This window comes from Scatophagus argus, chromosome 8 (assembly GCF_020382885.2).
Source record: "Scatophagus argus isolate fScaArg1 chromosome 8, fScaArg1.pri, whole genome shotgun sequence".
NCBI lineage: Eukaryota > Metazoa > Chordata > Actinopteri > Scatophagidae > Scatophagus > Scatophagus argus.
Genome location: NC_058500.1, coordinates 2,472,042 through 2,492,431, shown reverse-complemented (window position 1 = coordinate 2,492,431; position 20,390 = coordinate 2,472,042). Strand labels below are relative to the sequence as shown.

Genomic DNA, 20,390 nt, shown 5'->3' with positions numbered 1-20,390 from the left:
TAAAAAGAATAAGGTAACACAAAATAAAATAAGATAAGTAAAATAAATATGTTTCTGGAGGTAGTCCAAAAGTGATATAGTGCAGGGTGGAGTATAGTGCAAGTGGGTGAGGTAAACAGTGCAGTGGGTGAGGTAAACAGTGTAGACAACTATGTCTACACTATGTAGACAAAAGTATTGGGACACCTGACCATCGCACCATCAGGGACTTTAATGTCGTCTCATTGTAAACACACAGACAGCTTTGCAGCTCTAACAGCTTCCACTCTTCTGTGAAGGCTTTCCACAACATGTTGGAGTGTTTCTGTGGGAATTTGTGCCCATTCATGCAGTAGAGCATTTGTGAGGTCACACACTGATGTTGGACCAAAAGGCCTGGCTCACAATCTCCGTTCCAGTTCATCCCAAAGGTGTTGGATGGGGTTGAGGTCAGGGCTCTGTGTGGGCCAGTCAAGTTCTTCCACACCAAACTCATCCAACCATGTCTTTATGGAGCTTTGCTTTGTGCACTGGGGCACAGTCAAGCTGGAATAGAAAAGGGCCTTCAACAAACTGTTGCCACAAAGTTGGAAGCATAGCATTAAGATTTCCCTTCACTGGAAGTCCTGAGAAACAGCACCATCTCAATACTTTTGTCTATATAGTGTAAAAACTAATCACGTTAAATGTACTCAGTTCTTATTGGCAGTTAAAAACCATTGCGTTGCATTTCCAGTTGATTTTTTTTTCCTCTCAGAGTGTGTTTCTCCTGATTTTAAAGAAACCACACAAACTGTCCATCAGTTCAGAGGCCGGCAGCCTTGTTTAACACAGAAGATTCAAATAATTGAGCAGCCAGTGAGGCTCAGAGCCCAGTTACAACCTAATTAGACTCTCTGGTACCAAAAAAAACTCAGTTTGAATGCCAGATTTGCTCCGCAGCAACAGATGGTCACAAACTGACCCACCGATTTGTAAATGAAGTTCAGTTTCATCGACTGTATTACCACAGAACAGCAAATACACACACAAGAACACACACCTGACGCACGCCTATAAACAAATTATCAACATAAATCAATAACTAGGAAACTATTTTCTGATGATGAAAAAACTAGGGAAACATAAGTGTCTTCACCTCAAATCATGTCCCTCTTTCCTCTCCTTTTCCCTGTTATCTATTCCCCAAATGCAAAGTACCACGGAGCATAAGTGCTACCCTCTGATTCTACTGTGGGGACTGAAATGAAAAGCAGCGATGATCAGATTCGTTTTGAATACTGTGCAAAACCTTTAATTGCTCAGGTGTGCTCTGCGCTGCCCTCCAGGGACAGCAGATTGCCTTGATGTCCGCCTTTTGCCTGTTGTCTCTATCTGTGGTTCCTGCTTTGCCAAATTAAAAGCCCTTGTTCAGGCGGATCCATTGGCTTTACGTAACCAAAAACTGACAGTTTTGAAAAAATGTTCAGTACGTTCCTTTTGACATGTAGTGTCTCCCTGTCTTTTGTCTTCACACCTCCTACATTAAAGCTCTCAGAAAAATGTTGAAAAAGTTGTAATATGTCATTTTGTTTAATTAGGCATCCAAAAATCAGCCATTCAGAGTGCTGTCAGGTTAGACACTGTACATGTCATTTTTCACTGTAAAAGCACAACACACACGTCAAAACACTTGTACAGAGCTGCACTTTAGAGGCAAACTAATATTTTAACACCAGCACATTAGACAAAATCAAACAGGGACGTGTTTGCAAAGCTGATCCCCACCATCCAGCCAAATGGAAAACTCTTTTGTGCAGCGGGAGGACGTGGAGACGCGTTGGCCATCTTTGTGTGTGCTTCGGTTGTTCCACTTGTGTGACACCTTAGAGTTAATGATGTGGTTTTTTTTTCAGTGCCTTGTTTTTAAAGGATTATCTTATCTTATCCATGAGGCACTGAATTATTTCATTGTCTGCTTTAATAGCTGATTCTGTCCAACAATGTACAATGTGTCTGGGGCTCTTGTTATGAGAAGAGAGCCCTTGTCGTCTCCAGACAGCGCTTGCTCCCTCAAATAAAAAAATTAAAAAAATATGTATCATAGAAAATAAGCCTTCATATAAAAGCATCTTCAGCCTGCTTGCCTCAGCCTTTCTTCTCTCAGTCTGAGGGCCGTTCTGCGCTGAACTCAGTGCAGTGTTTCTCCCTGTGGTCCACCTTTGTGTTTTTGAAGCCTGTGGCACTAAACAGATGCTTGGAAGAATCTCTGCTTGTGGCTTTTGCTGTTGCTACGAGCCAACAACACGCCTGCACTGCGGTGCTCTGCAGCTTTTTTCTACTTTTCCCAGACAGCACTGAGAGCTGAAAACACGTCAGGCTTGCAGCGTTGTCAGGTAGAAGCACGTCGGGCAAAACAAAAAGACGCTGAGAGAAGAGTTTCCCAGCAGACACATGATTATTACTGCTTGATGGCTTTTCCTCCGTGTCTTTATCGGTTTTGTTTACAAGTCAGCGGTGGATTGGACAGCTGCTGTCTGCTGCTGATGCTTTCCATCTGTCGTTAACTACGTTTGTTTTAAATGATGATCTATGGCTGCTCCAAGAACAACCAAGAACAACTGTCTTCTTTCTCCTCCTTACCTCGAAAATCTGTTTTCTGTGTGTGTGTGTGTGTGTGTGTGTGTGTTCGTCTTTTGCTGTCGCCTTTGTGGGCAGATTTTTGCTATAAGCTGGCATTGTGAGGACATTTTAGCCTTCAAGGGTTAAGACTGTCAGAAACAGCGCTTGGCTGTTTTCACATATAAATATAAATATAAATTTGCATGAAAAAAATGTACGTTTACACATGTGAAATGCATATGATGATATTTGATTGGTTTTAATACACGTGGATTAGAATATACATCGTTTCCTCGTGCAAATGAAACAAAATGAGAGTATTGCTTTTTTGGTTGACCGGAGTTTGCATAAAAAGAAATCACATCTTGAATGTGACAACATGACACAAAAAAATGCTCAACTCTTTTGATGAGTGCCGCTCAGCAGTTGCGTGTTGTTTACAATTTAAGCCATCTCCATGGTAGCCACAGACCGCCTGTGTTTTTTACGGTTCGAGTGTATTTCTATCACCTTTATGTGAGCATAATCTGCACAGACAGCTGCATAAGTTGCAAAAATGTCCCCTTGTACATACATTTTTAACCTATTAACTGTATCTACGCTGACTGATTAGCTGCCATCCTGTGAGCGACGGCTTCCCGTCACTCTAAGCAGTGGGTTGGGAAATAAAATCAGCGAACTCACTGATTCCCGGTGAATCCTTAGATACACTGATTTTAAAACACCAGTACTGTTGATTTTTTTTCCAGTGCAGCTGACGTGAAAAGCATTTGCTTTGTGTGTACCATATTGATACGTATTCCCTCTTGCTCTCATTTTCCCTTTGGACTTTTGATCTCCTTTATCTTTAACAGGGAGGAGTCCAGTTGAGAAAATTCTTGAGAGCACTTCAATCCACCTCCATCTTTGTGGGGGCTTAATAACAGCGTAAACCATCCACTGGACAAATCCAGGAGTCCCTCTGTGTCTTTGTCTGTCTTTCTTTGTGTCTCTCGGCTGCTGTCTCACCATGCCAGCCTCCCACCATGACACCTGATACATAAGCACCACAAGCCCGTGATTCTCTTTTGTTCCGTCCTCCATCTGATGTAGTTACACCACCAGGGAAACATTTTGCGGTAATCAACTGAGTTTACTGAAGAGTTGCAGAAGCAGCCCAGTGTCTGTGAGATGTAAACTTAGAATGAGACTGTCTGATACTTTCCCCAAAACTGTGGAGCACATAGTGTATATTACATCCTGCCACATTTCCAAGCCTGCTTATTTACTGAGCTCGCTGTTTTAGCTCTCACACAAAAATTATGTGATGTAAAATTAAAATTTTCATCAGTCATAATAATAAATACAAAGTCTGACCTTCCCGATTTACAAAAAGAAGAGTTAAAGGGCTGAACCCATCGTTACAAGACCTCCTGAACCTGCCGCAGCCCTCTTGGATAAGATACGAGTCCATCCTGTGTAATTACCCATGATCCATCACCTTCATACGAGCCCAGCACACTCACACTGGGCCCAATTCATTAACTAACTGGAGCATTCGGTTGATGCTCTGACCTGCACTGGGTCTGAGATCATTCTTTAATGCTTCCAGCCAGAAAGATCCACCTGTGAAAAGGTGCATATGTAATGCACATACCTCTCTCAGTGATTTGAATTCAGTCTTTGATAAAGCGTTTTATTTCAGTATCGTGTCATCTGCATATCGTGTCTTCTGCATGGTTTATTCTTGGCCTAAGGACGTTGCCATCTCTCATGTTACCTCATGTTCCCTGTGCTTGCTACATTTTGCCACACTGCATCATCTTCACTGTAAACTCTGGGGGAAAAGTCACTATTTCACAGGGACGTCAGGAGAACTACCTCCAACTTCACACACATCTGTGAACACAGGTGACAAGGTAGGACGAGTAGCCAAGACAAAAGACAAAACTCTCACTAACTCAGTAAATCGCACAAAAGTTGCTCATTAGAGCTGCAATGGATAGTCAGTAGTAAATGAAGAGTCTTTTGGGTTTTGGACTCCTCCTTTCACTAATCCTGAAAATAATCTGCAGATTAATCGATGATGAAAATAACAGTCAGTTGCAGCCTTACTGCACATTAACTATTTAATTTTGACTTGCCTACGTTTAACCAGATGGCAACACAGAACATCAAAAATGGCCTTGTTTTGAAGCTTCAAAAGAGAACAAATTACAACATCTCATACCCATCATGATGTCTCCCGACGGAGAGAGAACATCTCAGATTGGTCATAAAGAAAAATTACATGCAGCAAAATGATTCAGCAGCTGAAGGCGGGATCGAGTGTTGGGTGGACAGCATCAGCGTCAGGGCATGTAGCCGCCAAGCTGGAGCCGTTTGAGCAAAAGCCTTCAATATGATGACAGAAATTCACTGCTGTATCCTCGCCACAGATTAGAGGACAAACACCTGCGCTCTGTTCTGCCTCATTTGGTGGTGGCAAGCGTTGTGGTGGCCACCCTGTGCAATCAGCCCTTTCACCCCACCTGACAGAGCTAAATGATGGAGGCGAGCTGTCGAGGGCGGCCATCTTCACTGAGGGCGACGGCTGAGGTGACACTGTTCAGCGGCTTGACTACAGCCATGATCCAACAGCTGTGTGTGTGTGTGTGTGTGTGTGTGAGACTAATATGTCTGTCTATAGAACTGCATGTAGATGTCAGAGTGAGAATAGGTGTAACGAGCATAGCAATTATCTGCAAGAATGGAGCTAACATGAGGACACCATTGTAACACACACACACATGCACACACAAAATTCCAGGATAAAATAACTTTGTCTTCACTTCAGGGTCCAATGCAATGTTAACAGAAAATTCCTGTTTATTTCAACCAACTTCATCATCTAGTTAGTTGTGCTGAAATCGCACATCTATCTTGTCATTTTATTCTTCTTTTATTCTTCTTCTTAACTCGCCTGCTACGGCCTCTCCAGTACAAACACACACTGTAGGGAAAATGTATCCACAGCTTTGCACGTGTCAAGAGCCACATAGGCCAGTTTAGACGTTTTCCTGGTGACGTGAAAAACTGCTGACAAGGTCGAACCTTTTTACACATTTAGACTGGATTATTTATGGATGTATTATTTAAGTATTTCATTCTATCACTGTGGATTGCTATAGCAACAGTTTTCTTATCATCATTCCTGACAACAAAGCCTTTGATTTAAAACTGGAACTCTCTCTCTGGGCTGTGCAGGCTTCTGAACTATTTATGTGTTGAGACTCTCACATAAAACACATAAATCCTCCTCAACCAGAGTGGGCTAAAAGTGAAATGGAGGCTTAAAGCAAAAATGTCTTCTGGTTAAGTTAAGGCTCTCAGAAGACTTACAAGGAATGAAAAAAAATATGCCAGCTTGAATCACGTTAACCTTTTTCCATGTTTATATAAGCTGCTGTTTGTTTGATTCTCGTGGTCTTGGCCCTGGAAAATTCTTGAGTTCAGTTCTGTGGACTTTGTACCTACAGAAAATCCTCTTACCTTATGATGACATACATGACCAGGAAGTTTCCCACGAGGCCGATGACACAGACGATCATGTAGACGACCACGATGGTGACCTTCACCCCCGTCGGCAGCAAGGCGTCGGTCTCGTTGTAGGCAGAGCTGAAGTTGTTCTGGAAGAGCGAGTCGTTGTAGAGCTGCAGCTGACTGAGCTCGGCCAGCAGGAAGTCTTCCGGGAAGTCCATGTCTGACCGAACGCGAGAGGAGGGAGTTTAACACCCACCTGAAAGAAGAGAGAAGTCTGCTCAGAATCGAGGGATTCGGTGTTTTGTAATTTGAGGCACTGGGGAATGTAATACTATGACAAAGTTAGTGTGAACAATGAACCCAAGCTGGCTGTGGCTGTCACCTTCCGTTGTACATTTGAGCCAACATTTGAATGAGGGCACAAATTAGAGAGTAACTTAAAGGGATAGTTTGGGTTTTCTGAAGTGGGGGTGGATGATGTACCATAGTGGAGCAACTATATACATTAAAGTTAAAAAGATTGGTTGATTAATCAGTTTGTTCTGTTGGAGCCAGAATTGTCACTGGCTTCACTTTTCAAAAACAAAGAACCTCAGTCTGCTATTCATGCACTTCATGCTCTTTGTGCACCCGGTTACAACACCCACAAGCCCGGACCACAACTTTTCATGGCGGTATTACAATGTCACACTGCTTCCTGCTCTGCTGAGTGTAAACCAAGCAGAGATAAATAAAGCAGGAGGCCCAGATGGGAAAAAAGAGAGAGAGGAGGGAGCATGGAGAAGAAAAGCAAGAGGGGAGGGAAAGCATCGAAAGAGGAAGATCAAAACACAGGAAGAGGAAAAAAGAAGCTGGAGGAATGCAGGAAAAGAGGAGAGACAAGGTAAGTAAATGGGGAGGAGGACAGGAGAGGAACTGACAGTCTCAGATTTACTACTAATACACGACCACATGATTAATGCCAAGATGTGTGAGACTAAGTGAAAGAAAAAGAGAGAGAAAGATGAGGGGAGATGATTAACTGATGAATATTAATGAACACTAGATGCAGTGAGATTAAGAGAGGACAGACGTCCACCAACAAAAAACAGTTACAGCTACATTTTATGCTTTGTTTTATTATCTAATTCATTTGTCTGTCTCTTAATAGTTTCTGACACATAAAGTTTCCTTTATAAAAGCAACTTATTCAAACTTCAGGTGACTGCAGTCGTTGTGTGCATTAATGCACATTGTTAGCTTGTTTATCAGACTGAATTGCCATTGTTTTATTTTATTTATTCAGCCTAACTGATCAGATTAAAATACTGATATGAATCAAAGACACAGCATGATGATTAACATGACATGTCGTGATCAGCTGATTATCTAGAGGGGAGTCGCCCCTCTGGCTCACCTGGGAAAAAGCCAAAGTGCTAATTTTTATTAGAAATTCATGTTTATTAGCTACAGTTGATTTAATCACATTAACCAGCAAGAGAAACGGTCGGCTAATTAAAAAAAAGGGTAAGTGAACATAGTCAGAGTCCACCGCACTGTGCTGGTTAAATGTATTTCTTCTTTTTGTCGGTTATATGGTTCTGCTGTGACCGCCAGTACGCCCTGAGGCAGTCTGCATCCAAGAGTGAAGAGTCGGCACGTCCCTGTCTGAGACCACGGTAACGTGGCCAGTAAGTGGAGAGTCGCTCACTTCAGGCTGGGAGTGAGTTCCTGCCACAAATAAAAGATCTGAAGCATCTTGGGGTCTTGTTCACAAGTGGGGATAAGAAGAAGCACAAGTAGCACAAGTAGGTTTGTTTGGCATCGGCCGTAGAGAAGAGGGGGCTAAGCCTGAGGGTGGAGCTCTTGGTGGACTGGTCGATCTCCTTCTCACCCCTCATCTTTGAACATGAGCTCCTTTTGCAATCAGCTGAAATGAGTTTCTTTGGCAGGCTCAGCCTCACCTCAGGGACAAGGTAAGCAGTGCGGAAAGAAATACTGTATGGCATTTCATCAACTCAGAACCCACTGCATCCTTGCAAGGCAGCATTCCTGCTCCTGGAGCACAGGGCTGCGATGAGCTCATGCTCGACCCTCCCTACATGCTTGCTCGGTCAGTCTACGCTCACTGAAGTTGACTTTGAGACCTCACCCCTGTTGATGGGTCACTTCAGTGACACAGTCAGTCAAAGTCAGAGACAATCTGTGCTCTGGTCTAAATGCACATTTAGTGGAGTCACCAACTCATGAGGAAGACTCTGAATTAATGTAAATATAAAACAGTTGCTGAGTGTTGGAGAGGAGTGCCAAAGGAATGTCCTGAGTTGAGATGAGAAGCTCTGCAGCAGCACAGCCAAAGAGACAACCACAGCATCATCAGTACAGGAGACGTGAGGGAAAAGAGGGACTTTATGTCAACAGCTCAGGTCACACATCGCTAAAATGCTGGAGCACCTACAAAGAGAGAGACTTCACTAAAAACAGCTCCTCCTGACTCACAGTGTGCATTTAGCTTGTGGTCTTGAAGTGTGGACACACTGCATAACAACAGGACTGACATTAGCTAAACAGGCTTATGGATTTTCCATCCAGGGCGATATGATATGATGTATGGGTACATGTTGTATATTTACATTAACACAGTCTTCCTCATGAGTGGTGCCTCTGCCAAATGTTCATTTGGAGCAGAAATAAAGGACAAGACTCACCTTCAAGAGCATAGATCGTACTGTCAGGCAGCGGCTTGACTCTGACTGTGTCACAGATCAAACAAAGTGATCGGTAAATCAAACGTCTGAAAAGTCAACTTCACCGAGCGTAGACTGTGCAGCTGAAAGAGCATGTAGGCAGGGATGAGCATGGCCTCATCACAGCCAGGTACCTAAGGATGCTTTTCTGCACATGGTTGCCTTTTCTGTGCACGTCATGCAGTACACGCATTGTTTTTATTAATATAATTTTTGAAACTAATTAAACACGATAATAGGGCTCCTCCCCGGCCCCCAACATGCAGTTCTATAGATAGACATATCAGTCATACCCCCCCACCCACACACACACACACACACCCTCACATCCCATCTGGAGGATATGGAAGAACTCCCGGGCTACCTTGTCTAGCCTGTTAGCCTGTTTCCACTGGGACCCAGACCTGGATACACTTCACAAAACGGATGGATGGATGCCTCAGAGTGAGCTAAAGTGTCCATGTTCTTCATAACTGGGGAAGAAACTTACTACTGAGTTTTGCTCATTTCTGAACAGATCCATGACAGCTCTAATACAGACCTAAGCTCTAAAAGGCTTTCTATGCACAGGCAATACTCTCTTTCTCTGCAACACCCCTTCATGTGATCTGCAGCAGCAACACATCAAAATGCTGCGGTGAACCGGGCTACCTCCCCCCTCTCCCCCCTCTCTCCCTCGGCCTCATCATGAATATTCATCAAATCAAAACAGCAAAGTGACTGCTGTGCTGCTGAATTTCCCCGGGGTTACTGCCAGGCTCAGAACACATGGGTTATATACGCTCTTATATCTGTGTTTCTTCTCCCTCCCTTAACGTCACTTGCTCGTCTGTCCCTCCCTCTCTGCCGACATCCCTTTTTCCTCACCTCCTTCCCTTCTCACATCCACTGTCCTCATCTAAACACAACGTGATTTGTTTTCCAGGTTCGATCTCTGCGGCAGTAGCTCTCTGTGTGTGTGTGTGTGTGTTTACTTTGGGTGCCTAAGCTTTGATGAATAAGCAGTTAAACTTGGAGTCAGAAGTGTGTGTCCATGTAAGGCTCCATGCTGGGTGGGCCGATGTGCCACTTCTACTACGAGTGAGAGGACAACGAACATCTAATGAGACTGACATTTTTATTGATGTTATTGCACGCAACAGAGCAAGACAACAGGTTTTTACACCTCTAATGCTGTTTACTGAGTGTATCGAGGTTAGGAACTTATGATCCCTGTAAGATCCACATGGCAGAGAAACAGTTGTTCCAATTGCATGTATTTGTTTGGCCACCACGCTGCCTCGCTGGATGGGATGGGATCACATTGTTGTGCTCCATGTGTCCTGCTTGGCCTCATTCAAAGGAACGAGGAGGTTGTTTATTTGGTGCATTACTCATGACGTTTGTCTAAATGCCCCCATACACTCTCAGTGAGACTCAGTGGGGAAGCATTCTCACAATAAAACTGTAAATGTGTTTGTCACCAGTGTAGACAATAACTTTAAATTTTTCTCCCTAATGTGCACACAAGAGATCAGTCAGGGTGCTGCAGAACAATGCTTTGTGTTGGATACCTGCAGGCTGCAGAGGAAACTCATAGTACAAACAGTTGTTAATAAGCCCATACAGTGGAGGTAAACTGTGGGGGAAGATTTCGTCTCTGCTTATCGTCAACCCTTCAGCTTGTTCAGAGTTGTCTAAACGTTCAAAAACACAATCCTGGTTCCTGCTATGTCTGTCACACTGGTAACAAATCTCCTGCTCTGCCCCTGTTTCTAGGACCATATGATCTCTGCCATGCAGAAGACACAATCACAGACACATCACAGAATTTACCAAAATGTGGATGCATTTTATAAAAATCCTGCCGCTTTTTTCCCCACCAGCACCTCAGCCAAAAACTGTGCTGCTGTGTTCTGGAGTCTGTGTTGGTGTTTCACTGAGGGTGGAGCTCAGCTCATCCTCCACACACACACACACACACACACACACACACACACACATTTCAAACAGGCACTTTGAGATGGCTAAGTCATCCAAAAAACTGAGAAATAAGACACTGAAATTTTATTCATCAACCACATGATTAGTCACACTTTCACACTATGACAAAGTATGCTTAAACCAGAAAACAGAAAAGGTCGGGAAAAAATACAACAGAATCTGGACAATAAATTAAAACTGATTCATGTTTTGCTATGATTTTATTGTTGCAAAAAGCAGCTTGTTGTGCATTAGTGCTAATATTGCACACTGGTTAGCTTCTCAAGTCCCCTTAATGCCAGTTAAGTCATCTGTTCCAGAGCGGCACTGAAAATGACAGTATTCTGCTGGACCTGCCTGAGACATGACTTTGCACCAAGTCTAGAAAATAAAACTGGTGAAAGAAAAGGAAAGCAACAAGTCCAATACACAGAAACATTTGCAGACAGACAGAGAACACACACAAACAGTGGCAGACGATGCTGTGCTTATCCAGCAACGTTAGCAAACTTTCTGCTCTGAAATTAAGCAGCAGGTTATTTCCCTTTAAAGGTCTGTAACTGCAGGCTGACAGAAGCCTCCATTCAAGAAACCTGGGAGACAAATCTACAGAAGTACACCAAGCTTTTTATGGACTTTGTTCAACTTGAGTCTAGCAAGGATATGACGGGTTCACTGGCCTCCCTCATGTCACAGATCTCTGTTTACTTTTTCCAGCTGCATGTCAGCAGGTTGACAGGACTATCCCATGAGTCATGACAACAGACTCCAGACCTGAGCCAGATTTACCTTATTGTGACTACAAGGTCCCTTCAGACTGTAGGTTAATTGTTTTTCAATCCCAAGCCTTAATGGCAAACAGTCATTGTGTATGTAACTTCCTTGCTGCTCTCTCTTGACTAATGACTTGACCTCTCTCTTCTTACAATCATCTTTGTCATCAAACCTTTAATACGTGACCAGCGACTGTGCTTACAGTCCCTTCGTTTGTGGGGTTGGTTACAAGTCATTAGTGATTGCTGGAAAGTGTCACAGAGCGATTCACAAAATATACATTCTCAATAAGCACTAAGAGATCTTTAAAGAATTTCCCCTTGGGGCATGCAGCATGCAACAGTACTGGAGACTCTGCCTAAATCTGTTTTCTGTTCAAGACAAGAAGTCTCAGAGGGGCTCAGAATGAGGGAAAGTTTGAATATAACAGTGCAAACCTCACGTACTGATGATGCTGCAGTTGAAAGCTTTGAAATGAGCAAGTGAGTTTCTCCAAATCGTTTAAAAACAGTGAGCCCTCGTCCAGGCTTACATTTGTTTTCTGTACAGGTTTTGGCATTAACACACTTCCATACAGCTCTGCAGTACAGTCTCACAGTAGTAACACCAGAGTAACTCTCTCTCTCACTCACTCACACACACACACACACACACATCTGACAACAGTGGCTATGTAGTCAGTGGCGCACCTCTGGTGTGTTTGAAGCAAACATCCTTAAATGCACCAAACTTCAACATTTCATTGGCAGGGAACCTGTGACTCAAACGCACCACAACACAAGCAAGTGTTACAAGTTAGAGGAACGTAAATGCACCACAAATGCGCAGACACAACACTTTTAAAAACAGAAGTACGCCACGCACGCGCCGCGCCACGCGCCACATCTACACAGAGTGTTATGGCAACCGTACAGCTGAGGCAGCTCAGCATTAACACGGTGACACACTGCAGACGGACGTGAGCAGTGCGCACGGCGGCGGGACGGGGATTCGTACAGTCACACATGCACATGAACGTGAATGGAAATCCGTAACGGAAATGTTCCTGCATTGTTGCAGCAGGCGGGGCAGGATTCTACCTTTGTGTTGGCAACAGCTCCCCGCAAGGCGCCCCGAGGTGCACGTCCGCTCGAAGTTGTTGCGTTTCCCTCTGCGTTACAGTGCACCGTCTCGGTCTGTGTCCGCTTTCTCTCCCCACTTCCGTTTGTGTTCTTCACATTACCAGTTTCCTCCCGCTGTCATCACCATGAACTGGCCGGTGTCAAGATACAAACGCTAGGTCAGTCGGTCCGTCCGTCCAGGTTTCCCCGGGATGATGAGGGGAGAGAAAAACCGCTTCACCTCCAGTCAGCATCAGCTGGCAGGCAGACAGAGAGAGAGAGAGAGAGAGAGAGAGAGAGACAGAGAGGGAGGGAGGGAGGCAGGGAGACAGAGAGAGAGGGAGGGAGGCAGGGAGACAGAGAGAGAGGGAGGGAGGGAGGCAGGGAGACAGAGAGAGGAGGGGTCTGCTGGGATGAAGATGCTGCCAGGCGCTCCGTTTTCTTCCGTTCTTTTCCTCTCTCTCTCTGACAGATCGATGAGCATTTGCTCAACCCCCCCAACTCCACACACACACACACACACACACACCTTATCTCTCCATCTCCATCTCCGCGGTAGTAAGGCGAAGTCTGTCTGTCTGTCTGTCTGTTTACCTTTGTGTGTGTACAGCCTTCACATTGTTTCACTGAGGTCTACAGCAGGTGTGGTACGTGCGGGTTTGTACCGCGTGTCATCTGTGTTTTAACTGAGGGGCACACGCACCACATGCATCATACAAACTGTTATTGTAATCATCCCGTCAGCCTCCTCAGCTTTCTGTCCAATGAAACACTCGGGCCAAAGAAGCTGATGTCATGATTCACATTCAGCCTGTCACACAGTCACCTGAATTCCCGCCCAGCTGCCAGAATTCGAACCCTCAAGAATGAGATGACAACAGCCTCAAAAACCAATCCAGGATGTATTTGACTACATGAGTGCAGAATCAATTCAGTTATTTGGCCAAAATACAAATTCTTGGTATTTATTTTAGTGAACAGGGCTGTTTGTTCCTGATGCTGAGGTCCTGATACCACGAGGCAACGCGGTCATGTTGTTCCTCATGGCGGCGAAGCACACGCAAAGCTGTCACTTACTGTGCCAAAGCAACACTAAAACAAACAGATGGCCGAAGCATTTCGCTGTAAAACACCACTGCAGGTCCTGGTGATGAGCTCACATCACATTGCTTTCTCTTCTGTCACCGCTTACTGCCAGGGAAAAGAAAAACCACCAAGCAGAGGAGTGAACCCAGCAGTGCTTTAAACATGAGCTCTCTCATGATGGTTTTGTGACCTCAGCTGATCACTGATAATGAGTGTGTGTGTGTGTGTGGTGGGGCTGAAATTACTTACAGTAATGTCAGGACTCCTCAGGTCACTTTCATGTAAGGTTCATTTGTTCGAGTCCCTCCATTAACAAAAACAAGCCTGTTGCGGTCAAGACACATTTCAGTAATAAAGCCTGGCTGCGGATGGCGATCGGGCTGACTGAGGAACGTTTAAAGGCTCCTTTAAAACCAATGTGGTGTGTTTGCCTCTTGGATTCGGTTCATCTAAGCAGGTGAAAAGGCTGCTGGTTTAGCTCTGATGTGAACTTGAAGGACTTGGCTGCCATCAGTCATTTTCCAGAGTGTGCAGAACATATTTCAGCTTGTGACTTTTAAAAAACAGTTGACTTTTTGCTGTTGCTGACACTGGATATCAGAACGGGAAGGAATGCAGTATTTTTAATCTGTGTTTTAGTTTTCAATTTTTAGTCATTGTTTTTTTAATCTCTGGAATTTATTTTATTTCACTGACTTTTGTTTATTGATATTGAACATTTTATTGTTAATTTTTAGCCTGCATAGACCTGATATTTTTGCTTTTAATTTAATTTTTTTGTCTGTGTTGTTTCAGTTTTTCTACATGAAACACTTCGGGCTGCGTGTTCGTACAAAAGGTGCTTGTTTGCCAGATGCTTTTTGTTTACTAACCAGCATGCAGGTCTTGAGGTCTGAGTTTCAGGGAAATGGTGCTTTTGTTTTTTATAAAAGATTCCGAATCTCAACTTTCAAGACATTTCTGTGATCCATTTATGGAAAAAATGTCCAGGGACTGATTTCCTATGCAATTGCACGGGGCGGCATGATGGACACTTTGTTTGGTAGCCAAGGTAACACCTGTCACAGTGTCAGCACGTGAAGGAAAGATTTTGTCTGACACTTCAGAAAGTGAAAAGGGGGCAAAGGAGAAGTGAGAGGCCTTTACATGGGCTCAGGCGTGTTTTCTGTGCGTTGCGATGTTGGACTTAGCTTCATGTTTTATCCGGTCTATTTAGAGTCAGGTGGTGTTTGTCTTCTCCCATCAAGGCAGAGAAGCAGCTGTGAAAGCAAGATTTTTATTCTTTTCCTGCCAGGATAATAACTCCTCCTGATCTGTGGCTGACACTGACTGACTGAGCCACAATTTGACAAAGAAAACAGCCAGTTTTGAGCCAATCTGTTAACGTCCAGCTGCTTTCAGAGGAGAAAATGTCAGCCGTTCCTGTACGATTATGAAACAGGAGGCCGGAAGAGACTTGGTGAACTGTCCCCAGATAAAGATGATAAAGAAGATGCAGAGAAGCCGACGGGAATTGTTTTTGTGCTCTGTAGTGTCGTTTATTTATTGATACTGTCTAAAGGCTCCACAGGCTGAAGGAACCTGGAGCCCACAGAGGACTCATTAAACACACTTCCCCTAGCAGATGGACCTGAGCTCAAACCTTATCCCAGCTTCTCCCCCCGAGACTCTCTTCTCTGCATCCTAAGGATGAATAATGTATTTGTTATTGTCTGTGGACTGCAGTGGGCACATGTGACATCAGTATTTGTGTCTTTGCCCCTCCGGGGGGGCACAGACACTAGGACTTCTGTGTACCCCTGAAGACTTTATAATAATAAATCACTTTTTAGCAGAAGCTAAGGGTAGGCGGAAGCCAGGGTAAGGGTAGGAGTCCGATGTCATACCGATATTATCTTGCTGGGTTAATTTTGATAAATTTAGATTACATTAAAGATTCATGCAGCCTCCTTCGGTTGCACAAAACTTGAAAGAAAACCATAAAAAATGGTTGCAATATCCCAGTCTTTGCCACTGATATTTGTTTTTGTGCCCTTGAGGAACCTCATGTATCACCTCTCGTCTTACAGAGCCAAAAAGCAGAAAAACATCTCAGACGTTTTAGCACCAGAGGCACTCACACCATCAAGCTGCAGTCCTCTCAGGCCTCGTGTTACAGAGCTTACACTGCTTCAGCTGGACCGCGACGCTTTGTCGTCTCCATTTTCTTTTCAGGAGTTTTGTGACAACAGAGAGAGAGAGACAGGCAAACAGATAAATGCATTTTCTCACGTTAACGCCTTAAAAGTGTCACCTTTTCAGCCGTCAGAGTACTTTGATGATGGTTTTTGTTCGGAGAGCACTTTTCAAAAAGCAGCGTGTTGAATTCTTGACAGGACTCAAGTAAAATCAGTTTTAGAATGAGAAGAGGGCATTCAGTGCACATTTTAAAATGTTCCCCAGGAGAGGCTGAAATACTCTGACTGCAGTCATTCTGTCTTCTCTGGAAGCAGTTACAGGGAGGAAGAGGAGGAGGAGGAGGAGCAGGAGGAGCAGGAGGAGCAGGATGTGAGGAGAACCTGCTGGAGGGTTCTTGTATCGGCCATAGGGGGCGCTGATGTTAGTGGAAGGTGGAGAAAGAGTGCGGCAGGTAATGTTGTTTATGCGTTTACGTGTGTCGTCTCTATCTGTGATAAATTATTTAGCGTAACCTGGAGGACAGGTGGACGAGGACGATGTAGAAGAACGCGATCGTGTAGAGACATCGGCGGGGGAGGGTAGTTTGTATTTAACTGCGTGAAGACAGATGGCTTAACAGCATGGCATGAAAATCTGACTGTAAAGTCAGAGACACAGTGAGAAGATGCTGCTTATGTTTTTATGTGTTTGTCAGTCATGTGGGATAATTACAGAATCTCTCTGGAGGTAAACACACATGCTGTAAGTGAAGAGCACAAATGTAAGTCAGTCGCTCTGCGTGCAGTCAGAAATGTGTTGTTGTTCTTCTTCCTCCAGCTGAATGTTTGAGTTTCTCCGCGCAGAATGAAGTCTGTGCACAGCCTGACGCCATCAGGCCGTCCTCACGTTCACCGTGGGACGTTCAAAGTTTCTCTGCGCGCAGTGAAAATCTGCTTGATTTAAGAGGCAGAGTCTACGAGGAAGATCTGTGAGATCACAAATGGTTTGGAAGCCAACCCTGGTCGAGAATTCAGCAAACAGAAGTGCACTGTGAAAACTAGAAGACTCTTTTATTCATATTCATATTCTGATATTGGAATTGTTTAATATGTGGGAAGGATCTCTGGCCATTTTATGGATTTTAACATGTAATTATACTTAAATAATTTAAAAGAAACCAATTGGTTTTTTTTTTACCACAACTTTTCATTCTGAGATGAAGAGAAAACTAAATGCTCACCTCATCATTAACTTCCCTCCTCTTTAAACATGATTAGTACATACACATGTACACCTGCACAATCTGAGTACTTTCACAGAAACCATGTAGAAAACATAATTAAGCTCTGATTCACGTTCATTGTGCAAACGGGTCATTCTTTAGTGCTAAACACAAAGCGCTTTTGTTGACGGCGGAAGCTGTATCATTTCATGGGCAAATTAAGCTAACTAATTGCAGTGAAGATGAATGAATTCCTGCTCCTGAAAGCAGCTGAGTTGAAGCAGTGTGAAGTGATGCCTGCAGGGAACCACTGGAGATGTGGAATTTAAAGTTTTGAAGTGAATAACAAAGTAAGATAGAGAAAGAGAGAGATGAGTCCTTACAGACCCAAACCTGCTGCTTTGAACTGTCTGCCTGCTCGAAATTAGCTCTGCAACGTCGGGCTGCCGTCCTCTTTTGTGAAGTAAAACAGGCTGATGCTATTCAGCCAACAGGGAGTGATTCACAGTGTAAAAACCGATGAACAGATCCACAGCCTTGTATTCCTGTGTACATCAGACAACAGTGTTTCTTTTCATGGAGCTTTTAATCTTGGAGATTTCTGAGTCACTACGATATGAACATGAGCAATAAACACGTCGCAGAAGGCCAAAAATGCAATGAGTAACAAACTCAGGGTGTGAACATGTGACCCATCAGATGAAAACCTGGATACATGGTTAGCTAACACGATGGCTTGGGGTGGACAGAAGAGATAATGTGGGTATTTATTGCAAGTCATACAATCACAATGTTGAAAATGTTATTGCACATTTCAGATTTAGCTTTTTCAGATTTAGCACAATCAGTGCAAAAACCACACTCATCTGCAAGTTTATTACGTATAAAAAAGAAAAAGTCAGTCCCGTCTGCTTCTGCCTCATTGCACTTGTTTTCAGAGGTGTTTGAGCACGCTCAGAGGGGAAACATGGCGTCACTTCATGTGCCACTTCACTGGACTCAACAGGCTCCACCAACAGGTACAGGGGGACACTAGCAGATGTGTGCTGTGATTCCATGTTATGCTGCTTTGTTTTGCTGCATGGAGATGATTATGAGCTACTCTGCAGAGTTTGTTTAGATAGATAGATGATAGATAGATAGATACTTTATTGATCCCAAGGAAAAATCAATTCCACATGTGCGACCCGTGTGTGATACACTGATACAACCAAGAGGAGGTAAAGCAGGTGAAAATGATTCCAGCTGAGCAACCACAGCATCTGAATGCTGTTTCTGCATGAATGTACTGTAAAAATACGTTAAGTGACTTATGTCATGCGATGTAACTAAGACCACGCACATGACACAAGTTAAAAATGTTAACATACAGATGTAAGTTAACTTTGTAACTCACTTTTTGTTTCACCTGGTCTTGTGGGTGAAGGTGCCCTGTTTGTTAGCCACCTCCAGCATTTAGTGCTGGTTCAGAGAGCTTGGAAACGACGCCTCTCTTTGTGCTGCCTTTTCAAAGCTAAGCTAACAGTACGGTGATGCTAACAGCAATGACACAGTATGTGACGGTACGAGCGCTGACAAAGCAGCCGGGCTGTGACATCTTTTCTCTTCATGACCTCATCTGCTCATCCATCAGTTACTCGATGCTAAAGCTGGACTGTATACTTCATGAGGTACAAATACCCACAGGGAACGTTTAGCAGACAGTCTCACAGTGCAGTATCATCAAAAATCATAAATGCGTTACATACAAGGGTCAAGATCGAACGCAAAAGGGAATTTGTTCACTGATATGCTCATTCACATGCTGTACATTAGGCAAGCATGGTGCTTTTTATTTCTTTTAAATTTTAAAAACGTTTTCAAGAAGATCTTTGAAACAAGTATTGTCTTGACCACTAAGAAAACATTTTAAGAAAAACAAATCACATCCTGAGGCTGAGAGTTGTGTGTTAAATGGATCACGGCTGGCAGAACAACACAGCCGGTCTGATGTGTTTCCACTCCATTACTCCCACTGAGGAAGTGTTTGGCTGCGTCAGCCACAGGGAGACCTCATCAGTCAGTCTGTCGGTGTCTGGACTCAACAGGCTCTACTGACACTGCAACAGGAACACCGAGATGCTTTCCTGACTCCTACTGGTCACTGACTGAACATTTTCCAACACTTTGGTTGTTTTGTTTTTGGTTTTGTTCTTAAAAAGGATGATTACCGACATTTACAGTGAACTTTCTCCTCGTTCCACCATCAAGCAAACCTACTGGGCAGAAGGCTATGAAATTTAGTGAGCACATTCATGCTCTCCACAGGACTAATTAAAATGGCTGGGTTCAGACTTGGGCCCTGCATGAAGACCACATCTCCTGCCTTTGAAGGGAGTCAGCCTGTCCCAGTAGCAAAACAACACAAAGCCATCTGGAAAGACAAGGAACCAGAATCAACTCTTGCTGCAACACAATGTCACGTCGTCACAGTCATGCATCACGTCCATTTGAAATTACTTCGCCATATAAACACCATATTTTGTATTGTTTAGCTGCTACAAAAGACACATTTCCAGAGTTGTGAAATCCTGTCTGTGAGCAAACTGTTGTCCATTGTTGGTATCTGATAAGCATTTAAACACATTATTCTGTTACTCTAACTTGACTTCCTGGATCATATTTCATGTCATGCTGGTGCATTAAACAGGACACACACACCTCCAGTGCTGCTTTATTGTAGGATTGGAATCCCTATTAAGAGCTGCAATACAGCATCACATTCAGGGGAAATGGAAAAATGGGATTTCTTTCACATGTCTGTTCCACAAAGGAGGCACAAGTGAAAAGTTGTCCTCCAGTATGTAGTATAAAGGAAAGCTCACAAACAGAAGAAAGAAAGCATCGAGTGTAGGCAACAAAAACATTATGGTTGTGGTGTGTAACAGCAAGTTTTCTAGAAGAAAGTCTTCTAGAAAAAGATTTCATTCATGTCTGTCAACTCTCCTGTTTTTCCCTGCATTTGACCCTTCCTCTACAGCTGGCCCCCTTTAAAACATTTTACTGCAAATCTCAGGCATTTTTAACCTTTCGAAAAACCTGCTAATAAAACAAGAAAGAAGAAGAAAAACAGCAGTGTGAAAATTCATGCATGGATGAACGTGACAGGGTTGGAATAAATGGCATAGGATAAAAGTTGTGGAAATATCTCAACAAAGGAAGCTTTAATCATGTGAGTCATTTTTTCCATGTATACATGCAAACATTTTATTTTTACATCTGAATATATGCATAGCCTTTATG

At 43.6% G+C, this 20,390-nt stretch overlaps 1 protein-coding gene across 1 annotated transcript in view; it reads right to left on the bottom strand.

The window, feature by feature from the left end:
* Positions 1 to 12,936, bottom strand: part of oprl1 (opiate receptor-like 1) — a 64,941-nt gene extending 52,005 nt beyond the window's left edge. Inside the window, exons 1-2 of the mRNA XM_046397168.1 lie at positions 12,623 to 12,936; positions 6,091 to 6,337 (exon numbers count right to left, since the gene is read on the bottom strand). Of these exons, the coding sequence (XP_046253124.1) occupies positions 6,091 to 6,299 (209 nt within the window). The 5' untranslated portion in view covers positions 6,300 to 6,337; positions 12,623 to 12,936. The remainder of the gene's footprint in view (positions 1 to 6,090; positions 6,338 to 12,622) is intronic.
* Between the last annotated feature and the right edge of the window lie 7,454 nt (positions 12,937 to 20,390).